Source organism: Gadus macrocephalus, chromosome 6, assembly GCF_031168955.1.
Source record: "Gadus macrocephalus chromosome 6, ASM3116895v1".
NCBI classification, from domain to species: domain Eukaryota; kingdom Metazoa; phylum Chordata; class Actinopteri; order Gadiformes; family Gadidae; genus Gadus; species Gadus macrocephalus.
Window position 1 is genome coordinate 19,395,976 of NC_082387.1, and position 10,530 is coordinate 19,406,505.

Sequence of the window (10,530 nt, forward strand, 5' to 3'; positions counted from 1 at the left end):
GATCCCAGCGGTCCATCGGAAGGTGAGAGGCTCCAGGTCTTTGTGGACCCCAGCGGTCCATCGGAGGGTGAGAGCCTCCAGGTCTTTGTGGACCTGACCGGTCGAGAGTGACCTGGCCAGAGGGCCTCTGTTTCAGAGAGCCGGGTCTCTCTCAGTCTGTCCGGATCATCAGAGGTGGCCGAGTAAGACCTCGAATATCCCTTTGTGCCTTTACTTTTTCATTCCACCGATCTATGATCGATGCGATGAGAACCAGGCACAGTGGTCCATCTGTGTGGCGTCACGTGACTCAATGGACAAGGACGTTTCATCGTCGTTTCTCTGATGAATGGCCTTTTGGCTTCTTATGGATGTTGTTCTTTAGCTGCTCTGTGTGCACTCCTGCTGACTGGTCTGTGTCCCCACAGACCGGGCCAGACAGCCTCCGCTCTCTGGGGGACCAGGGCCCCAATCAGGTGAGGCGGGGCTGTTCACGTAGATCACATGGAGGACAGCCAAGGGAAATAAAACTGGCATGACATCATCCTCGCTCCCTCTCTTGTCTTTCGTGGCTGACAACCGGATAGCCCTGTAAGCTTCAGATGCAGAGAGGTAATTCCCTTTCTTAAAACAATATTTAAATAACCGTACACTTGCATGAAGTGAATGTATTGCATCAAAGTTGTTCTCCAGGGTCAGATTGACTGCGGCCTCTGGAGCCACGATTTAGCCATCTACAAACACGTGACGCTTTCCTGGGCCCCAAAATATAAATGTTTCATGGCTCTGTCTCTGTAGGAAGGCAGCTGCTGGAGGAAGCCTGCTCCATCAGAGCTGGATGAGTCTGCATCATGAGGCTCCATCATGAGTCTGCTTCATGAGTCTGCTTCATGAGGCTCCATCATGAGTCTGCTTCATGAGTCTGCTTCATGAGTCTACTTCATGACTCTGCTTCATGAGGCTCCATCATGAGTCTGCTTCATGAGTCTGCTTCATGAGGCTCCATCATGAGTCTGCTTCATGAGTCTGCTTCATGAGGCTCCATCATGAGTCTGCTTCATGAGTCTGCATCATGAGGCTCCATCATGAGTCTGCTTCATGAGTCTGCTTCATGAGGCTCCATCATGAGTCTGCTTCATGAGTCTGCTTCATGAGGCTCCATCATGAGTCTGCTTCATGAGGCTCCATCATGAGGCTCCGTCAGGGCTGGTTGAGGGAGGACTCCCTGGTGTAAGACTCTCTGGCTGGGAGGCGGGAGTGAGTTAGAAACCCCAAAAGAGGCAGGAGCACACAGATGCCTTCCCTGACCGCTAGTTATGCTGCTGCCGGACGGATGTGTACGCATGTACCACACACGCACACACACACACACACAGCTATTTTTGCTGGCCTTTGGCAAAAGTCCAAGCAAAACACCAAGCTGTTATAGCCCCCTCCTCAGCCCAAAACCGCCCACTGCCCCCATATGTGTCCCAGGGGGGCAGCGGAGCGGAATGCAGAGCTCTGGTTTGGAGGTTCAGGGGTACTTCCTGTTATTAATGAGCCTTCCCCGCTGAGCCTTCCTGGCTCCCAGCCGGGACGCTCAACCTCTGCATGCTGCCACAGCCAGGCAGGCTCAGGATGCTGCCACAGCCAAGCAGGCTCAGGATGCTGCCACAGCCAAGCAGGCTCAGGATGCTGAGGATATGCCAGCCCTGCCACATTCATAGCACTATGAATGCTTTAAAACTAGCCAGACCGCTGGACAGAGAAGCACCTGCACTTTGCTATCATCAGTCCAAGAGGCCCCTGTAGATCGAACCCCCCAAAAATAATATTTGGAATAGTGTGTCTGTGTGTGTGTGTGTGTGTGTGTGTGTGTGTGTGTGTGTGTGTGTGTGTGTGTGTGTGTGTGTGTGTGTGTGTGTGTGTGTGTGTGTGTGTGTGTGTGTGTGTGTGTGTGTGTGTGTGTGTGAGGTCCGAGCTCATTCCTAAATGGTGCGTGTCTAACACGCTCTACTAACACAGGGTAAACAGTGTAAAGTGCCAGAGAGGAGCTCCCCTACGCTGGTGTCGCTGCATCTGTTTCCCAGTCAGGCTGAACCCAGAGCTGGGAGGGTATAGCTCTCCCCAGTGCTAGAGGCGAGAGGGACGAGCAAGGGCTAAAGAAGCCGACAAGCACACATCAACAAACCACACATCAACCACTTCTTGGGGGTCTTTAGCCAGCGCAGCGCACGGTTGAGGGCAGAGACTGCTTTAGAGTTGCTGCTTGATACATCAACTCATTTTCAGTCTCATGTCCAAATCATGTGTCAAACCCCAGGAGGCCTTTGGGACGTGTGAAGTGGTGGTGAGACTGAGCGCCAGGCAACACTCAGTCCGCTGACTTCATCCTGAACCACAGCTCATCATCACCTCCCTCATCCCCTCTGTTTGATCTCATGATCTCTAACCTTAACCCTCACCCCAGAATATGGATTAAGTAGACCCTTACCCCGCTCCCAGTACCCCCAACTGGTCTGTACACGCTGCGGGAGCTAGAACCTACACGTCACATATATTTGATTTTCTTTGATGCTTGTCATGCGACCGAATCTCAGATGGCAGCCGCCCTTAATTCATGTATACTTAAAGAAGAAATGTGAATCCAGATCCACATAGAACAGTTCAGCCAATACATTGGAAGACAAAACACACACACTGGACGTTGGTGTTGATCAGAGTTCATAGCGTTTACTGCAGCTCCTCTGACGTGCTGTTGATGGAGGCATGACCAATGAGCAGCGACACTCTTCGGACGTCTGGGAGTTTACAGAAACCGCAAACCAATGAAGTGTGACGTAAACATGGTATACGCGTTTATACATTTTTATGGTGTACTTTATAGCCTGAGACCGGCCTCAACGTGTGTTTTACTGTAAACGCTTTTACCTTGAGGCTCGTACTGAGGTGGAGACGTGAAATTAAGAGAAGAAAGGGACATCAAAGTTAAGGTCAAACAATAAGCTGCTAGGGCATTTAAAACTATACTTTATCATAACGCAGATCCCAGACACCAAAATTATGCCTCCGATAACCTAGTGAATAGTAGTTGCATCCCATTATCACTGGTAACAATGTTATTATGTATTGATGTCAAATAGGCTTGCCAGTAGTTTAGTTTTATTTTGTTAAAGCTGCATTCAGCAGACAGCCTGGATGGGACCCTGGCATGAGGAAGCTACTAAGACACCTGGTCTGCTCCCTGAGCTACTATGATGACGATGCTTGCGTCTTCACTTCATGCTGTTCACATCCATTCCATTTAGACTACTGCAATTTTAACAGCTTTTCACAATCAATGGGTCCCATCCACATTACCTGCACAGAAATGTATTCATTGATTAATTGATTCATGGGCATCTTCCACAATATCAGACTGGGGCCACAAGGCGACTAATCCCTGGTTGACAGCTCTCACAGGGGAGATCTTTCCCTGGGAAACCTGGACAGTTCTGCCTGTAGTCTATTGTGTTTCCTGCTCTACTCTACTAAGCTGGTTGTGTTTCTGTATTCTAGTGTGTCTACTCTACTCTACTGAACTAGGTTGTGTGTCTGTAGTCTAGTGTGTCTCCTGCTCTACTCTACCAAGCTAGGTTGTGTGTCTGTGTTCAAGTGTGTCTCCTGCATCTCTACTCTAATAGGCTAGGGCAGGGAGCATTGTGTGTCTGTAGTCTAAATATGTTTGTTGACGTGGGCACGGGTCTATTTTTAACTCTGGAAGTTGTTTTATGTCTTTTGAAAAGCTGGCCAGGCAAACTTTCTTGTGCAGCAGGAAAAGGGCGGTTTATTTGTGTTCCCCGGAGGAGACGGAGGAAATCATACATCAGAAGGAAGAGCAGGTTTTCCACTCTGTGACCAAGGATTCAACTGGAGCATCACGGACACATCATCTAAACAGACGTATGGATAACATGCAGCCGAGCCAACAGGAGAAGAATCAATGGATCTGCTCTAAATCATTACATATGATGTGAATATATATATAATTATGACACATGCCCCTGCACATTTTTCCACTTTCTTCCCTTTGGAAAAAATTGCAATGTAAAAAGTACATTGCAGAGCTTTACACCAATGCAGTAACTCGGTTGGTTTGTGTTTGGCCTCATGATTGATGGGTTCCCAAAAGCCATTAAGATATCGACTTCTTCGCGTCTAAATAGTTTAGGATGGCTGAGTATCAGGCTGGCCAGCAGCCTCGGGGAGCACCCCCCCCTCCAAGGAGACCACCCCCCACCACCAGGAGACAGGGGGAGATCAGGAAGGGGGAGACCAGGAGAGAGACAGGGGGAGACCAGGAGACAGGAGGAGACCAGGAGAGAGGGGGAGACCAGGAGACAGACAGGGGGAGACCAGGAGACAGGGGGAGACCAGGAGACAGGGGGAGACCAGGAGAGAGACAGGGGGAGACCAGGAGACAGGAGGAGACCAGGAGAGAGGGGGAGACCAGGAGACAGACAGGGGGAGACCAGGAGACAGGGGGAGACCAGGAGACAGGGGGAGACCAGGAGAGAGACAGGGGGAGACCAGGAGACGGGGGGAGACCAGGAGACAGGGGGACTCCGTTCAGCCTCCAGGAAGCGTGTGTGAGAGACAAGCAGCCAAACGGAGAGGGCGAGACGAGATCCATGGTTTGATCTGGGCTGAGCCACCCTCTGGAGGTCTGAGGTGAATGACTGGGGGGGGGGGCTGAGGTGTAGGGCCCCTGGATGGTGAGGGGACTGACTGGGGAGGGGGGTGTTGAGGCTGGTACCACACCAGTAGGGGTCTGACAGGAGTTCGCCGGCCCTGCATCCCCTGTGGCCCCACCACTTGGTCACTAAAACCTGCAGCTATTTATGGTTCGCAGATGTGCACACACACACACACACACACACACACACACACACACACACACACACACACACACACACACACACACACACACACACACACACACACACTCGCAATGAAACACACACACACACACACACACACACACACACACACACACACACACACACACACACACACACACACACACACACACACACACACACACACACACACACACACACACACACACACACACACACACACACACACACACAAACTCACAATCACAAAGGCACACCCACCCACAAGGTGCCACCCTTCCCCTGGCTGGTGACGGAGCTGCAGCCCTGAGGGGGAGTGAGCAGCTTAGGGCGCAGGCCTCTGGTAAGCTGCAGCGAGCTGTGAAAACACAGATTACATTCTGTGGCTTAATACAGAAACCACACCTCTGCTGCTCTGCCAACCGGCAATAACCAGGGCCTAAGTCCCCCCCCCCCCCCCAGCACTAACCAACCCCCCCAACCCCAGCACCGACAAACCCCCAGCACTGTCAACATTTCCTTAAGGGGACCAAGGAAAACAAATGATAACATCCCATAATAACAACAAGGATCCGTGTGAAAGTGATGCTTTGAGTCCTTTAACTTGGAACTCCCTTCTGAAACTGCAGATCTCAGGACAGCCAAAGCCTGTGCAGCCATACATAAAGTCCTCGTGGCTGGAGCGCTAGGAAAGTGTTTATAAACTTTATTTTTCCTTCTTCTTGTGCTCAGGCTCCATCAGAGATGAAGGCCATTGTGTAGCAGGACCAGGAGTCAGACAACACATCCTAACATCACAGGAAACCGGTAGGAGGGTGAGAAGAACAGGCCAGGGGTCTCAGTCAAGCCCCGAGACTCCAGTCGTAGAGAGAGTCGATCCAGAGAGTGCGTTTGACGGTCTTACTGCTGGGACTCTAGATGAGCTCTCATCAGATGCTGCTGATGTACCGTCGAGCAGTGGATTCCCTGCGTCGGACACCAGGGAGCCATGGAGGACAGATGTACTGCTATTGACTAATTCACCCTGCCTCCTGGGCCTACGGTGACTCCATCACCATGAATATATACCTCTCGTCATTCTCCTCCGCACACAGCACTGCTTGGCTCTCATAAGCTGGAAACACAGAACGACCCAAATCTTAACCAGAGACACCTTATCTCCGCTCCAGACAGCACTAGCCGATCCCACCGGCTCGGCGAGGGGAAAACAACTAAATTATTCAGAATGAATTAAATCAAATCAGCTCTGGTTTAGTGGCTGAAACGTGAGCGGTGACTGAATGTAGGTCAATCCAGGAATAAAAAGATTTGATGAAAAAAAAGACTTTAAAATCAAGAGAACAAATCATTGATGACGGGCCCCCGTCCTCCTCAGTTTCCTTTGGGCCCTTTTCCAGGGGCCCGGGGCCCTGAGAGGCCTGGGTATTGTCAGGAGGGGGCCTCCCGTAATGCGGACCAGGCTTGGGAGTAGAGCAGCAATTAGGGGAGCAGGGGCGAGAGGCGGGGGGAAGTTGGAGGGGAGGGGGGGAGGGGGAGGGGGGGGTAGGGGAGCAGGGAGAGACTGGATGGGGGGGGGAGGGGAAAGTGGGGGAGCGGGGGGGAGGGGGGGGAGGGGGGAAGTAAAGCAGGAGATAAAACACGTTTTCCGCCGTCTGTAAAAAAAACAGACTAGCAGGTGAGATGGAATGATGAGGAGGAGGAGGGGATGAGGAGGGGCAGGAAACCTGCGTCGGGACCTCTGAAATACATATATACATATATACACACACACACACACACACACACACACACACACACACACACACACACACACACACACACACACACACACACACACACACACACACACATATGACTCTAGCTTAAGGCAGGCTTTACAAGGTGGCGCTATGGCAACCGTTTCAGGCCTTCAACCCCTTCCAGCGACCCCAGCCTCCTAGCCTCCAGCTACGCCCGGGTGGGACAGGTTGGATGTGTCTGTGATGCGGGGGGGGGGCGGAGCAGACGTAGCGCTGGTGGGCCTGGACCCCGGCCAGGGTGTGGGAGAGTGAGGTGGTGAATGGAGACCTGTCACTTCCTCTCAGCACCACCTTCATCTGAGGCTGCCGGAACGAGGGGCTAATAAGTGGCTAATCCTGCCCCCCCCCCCCCCCTCTACTGCACGGCTCCCATGACAACCACAGCGACCCCCCTTCAGCGGCCGCCTAATTGGATAATTATCTGTTTGACGGCGCGTCCCTGCGCTTTGTGCCCCACGGAGGCGGTGTCGACACATCTCTACCCACCGTGCACGGCACCGTGTACAGAGACACCCGCCCCTCCTAAGGTCACCTGAGGCCAAGGTCTGGGACACCCCCCCCCCCCCCCCCCCCCCCCACACACACACACACACACACACACACACTCCAGACTGCTAGGGCCAGCCAGCCGTTGGGGGGGGGGGGGGGGGGGGGGGAGCCATTAGAGACTGAGTGAGAGCGTGCAGCAGTGTGGAGCTACCAGAGCCTAACATGCTGGGCATAAAGTAGAGTAGAGTACCGGCTTCTCTCTGTAGGGAGCCAGAGTCAACAGAACAGCCACCGAGGAACCACACAACAACGTAGAGAACGCCACAGCAGACGACAAAAACAGGCATTTCAACAGCTCTACACCAGACAGGCGTTGCTGTTGTCTGTGTGGTGTGATGCAGGGGAGCAGGAAGCTATCTGAACAGATGATCTTCATAGAGCTTGCCCCTTTTAGCAGAGGATAGCATCATTAAGGCAGAAACACAGAAGACGCAACATAAAGGGAGAGGGGAGTGGAGGAGAGGAGAGGAGGAGAGAGCGGGTTGCATCTCTGTCAAACCAGACTGGACTCAGTCAGAGATGTTTCCATGATTTGCTTGCCTCAGACTATGATTCATCCACTAGGTTCTCTAATCTAAGCAGAAAACTATTTTGTAGGCAAACATCCCCCAGCTATTGTTTGCCGCGCAGAGTAAACACTGAGAGTGTGCACGAAGTGGGGAGCTGGTTTGTTTGCTCATGGGTGCAAAATAATTATAGAAAATGCTGACTGCGTGTTACAGAGATACAAGAGTGCATGGGCGTGTGTGTGTGTGTGTGTGTGTGTGTGTGTGTGTGTGTGTGTGTGTGTAGTGTGTGTGTGTGTGTGACAGAGAGACAGACAGACAGTGAGTGAGCGAGTTTAGAGACCCCTGGACCCTGACGTGACTCACCCTCCTCACAGGCGGCGCCGCTGAACCCGGGGCAGCACCTCCACTCCAGAGACGTCACGGTGCGGTACACCAGCCTGTAGGAAGGCCTGACCAGCGTCTTATAGCTGGACACACACACACACACACACACACACACACACACACACACACACACACACACACACACACACACACACACACACACACACACACACACACCATTGTACCATATCATCATACATAAAATACTTAGTCTGCTAGTCTAGTCTGCTAGACACAACTCTGCATGTTTTGATGACACGTCTCTGAACAGCAGGACATTGATAGCGCAGATGCAATGGGTTCATCTCCTTCAACAGTGTCTCAATCTACACTAAACACTAAAGATTCATCCGTCTCTGTGTCTCTCCATCATCACCTGCCTCTTGTTCCTCATCTGTCCCTGGTTACCTTAACATACAATCATCTGAACCCTGAAGTTCACTCTGGAGTTACGTTCTTCAGTGAGAGGAGTTTGATAGTGAGGTCCACTATGGAGACAACGCTCTACAGTCAGAGGAGTGTTTATAGTGAGGTCCACTATGGAGACAATGTTCTACAGTCAGAGGAGGGTGATGGTGAGGTTCACTCTGGAGTCACGTTCTACAGTGAGAGGAGTGTAATAGTAAGGTCGACCCCCGGTCCGCCTCACCTTGCTCCTGAGCAGCCCTGCGGCCACACGCAGCTCTGTAGACCCGCTGAAGAACCGTACCGTTCTGGACCTGGCAGGTCACCGTCTTGGAGACCGTATGAGGACACCAGTTCCTGGAGAGAGAGAGAGAGAGAGAGAGAGAGAGAGAGAGAGAGAGAGAGAGAGAGGAGAGAGAGAGAGAGAGAGAGAGAGAGAGAGAGAGAGAGAAGAGAGAGAGAGAGAGAGAGAGAGAGAGAGAGAGAGAGAGAGAGAGAGAGAGAGAGAGAGTGAGAGAGAGACGAGAGAGAGAGAGAGAGAGAGAGAGAGAGAGAGAGAGAGAGAGAGGAAGAGAGAGAGAGAGAGAGAGAGAGAGAGAGAGTCAAACACAAGCCAGCAAGCCACCAACAATTATTTATCTATTATTTCCCCCGATAGCTCCAGTGGTATACATTAATTTCAGACTGTGGATCCAAAGCGTGTGCATCTGAAAACGGCTGAAAAGGTCAGAGTGCACTGAAACTGAACTTAAGTCAGCATTCTGTTCCAGTGGGATAGACAACGCTTCCCCCAGCATGGACACAGTCTTATTATCTGGAGGGATACAACACAGACAAAGGGAGAACTGAGAATACATACATTCCAATATATCCGAAGCACATGCCTCTCTCTCTCCCACTAGATGTTTCCCCGTCACAGCAGGAACCAGCCATGTCCTCAGACTCAAGCATTTCTGTTCTCCTCCTCCTCCTCTTCCTCCCTCCCCCTCCTGTTGGGGTGTGCATGTGCACGTTCACGTGTGTGTATGCGTTTGCTTGTCCGTGTACATGTGCATGCGTGTGTGTGTGTGCGTAAGTACACGTGGGTTTGTGTGTGTAAGCAGTGTAAAAGGACCCCTACTCAGATCAGAAGGGGCTGAGTTTTCAACACTAAAGCTGATGTGATCATGGGTCTTAGGCCCTCCTGGAGAGAGAGCGAGAGAGGGAGAGCGTTGTCCAAAGCGGCTTTATCAGGCTGTGGAGAAAGGTTGAAGAGCCGAGATCAGATGGGAGGACTCTGGAGTGGCTTCAGGATCCTCCTCCACTGGACTAGAGCACGCTCCAGCACGCTCCCTCCCCTCGGCCTTCTGGAGCTTCTAGAGGAACCAAGCAGGACAGCGTCAGGTAGAGAGGGGAGTGTAATCATCTCCACGTCAGGGGGCTCAGGATACCACCGCAGCACAGGCTTGTTGCTCTGGGCCTCGGATAATTAAAATGTTCTAGACGAGCAGTTCGGTCGGGACAGGTCTGGTCTGCAGGAGCTGCTCTTCATTAGGAGTCCAGACACAAACATACCATCTCTAGGGTTAAGGGCCAGGGAAAATGAAGCACTGAAGCAAGGCAAGAATATCAGCTTGTGATGGACTTCCTTAAGGAATGGGCCAACACAGCTTCCAGGGGTAGGCTAAGTATTGGAGAAGAGAGATTCCATATCCAAAACTGTGTTCAAGTAATTGCAAAAATGTCAAATACTCAGTTATAGCAGTTATAAGACAACACCAAGTCTCGACTGGGGGTAATTGATTATAGGCTAATACTTCCATTGTACTGGTATCACAATCACGGCCTGTAGTACCTGCTTAGTATTCATGGTTTTTTCAGAGCAGTAGTATATCTGACTGATACTTAGAGACAATATGGAACAGAAAGCAAAAGCTCATCTTGTCTCCACTGTCCGCTGTTTACATAATATAAAAACAGGAGCAGACGTAGGAGAGATCTTACTGTTCTCACTGCTCACTACTGACATGCCCTGCAGATCAGGTC

General features: G+C 51.5%; 1 protein-coding gene across 1 annotated transcript in view; it reads right to left on the bottom strand.

Moving 5' to 3' along the window:
* Positions 1-10,530, bottom strand: part of emid1 (EMI domain containing 1) — a 53,121-nt gene that overhangs the window by 34,457 nt on the left and 8,134 nt on the right. The window contains 3 exon segments of the mRNA XM_060054760.1: positions 8,080-8,183; positions 8,750-8,786; positions 8,789-8,862. Of these exon segments, the coding sequence (XP_059910743.1) occupies positions 8,080-8,183; positions 8,750-8,786; positions 8,789-8,862 (215 nt within the window).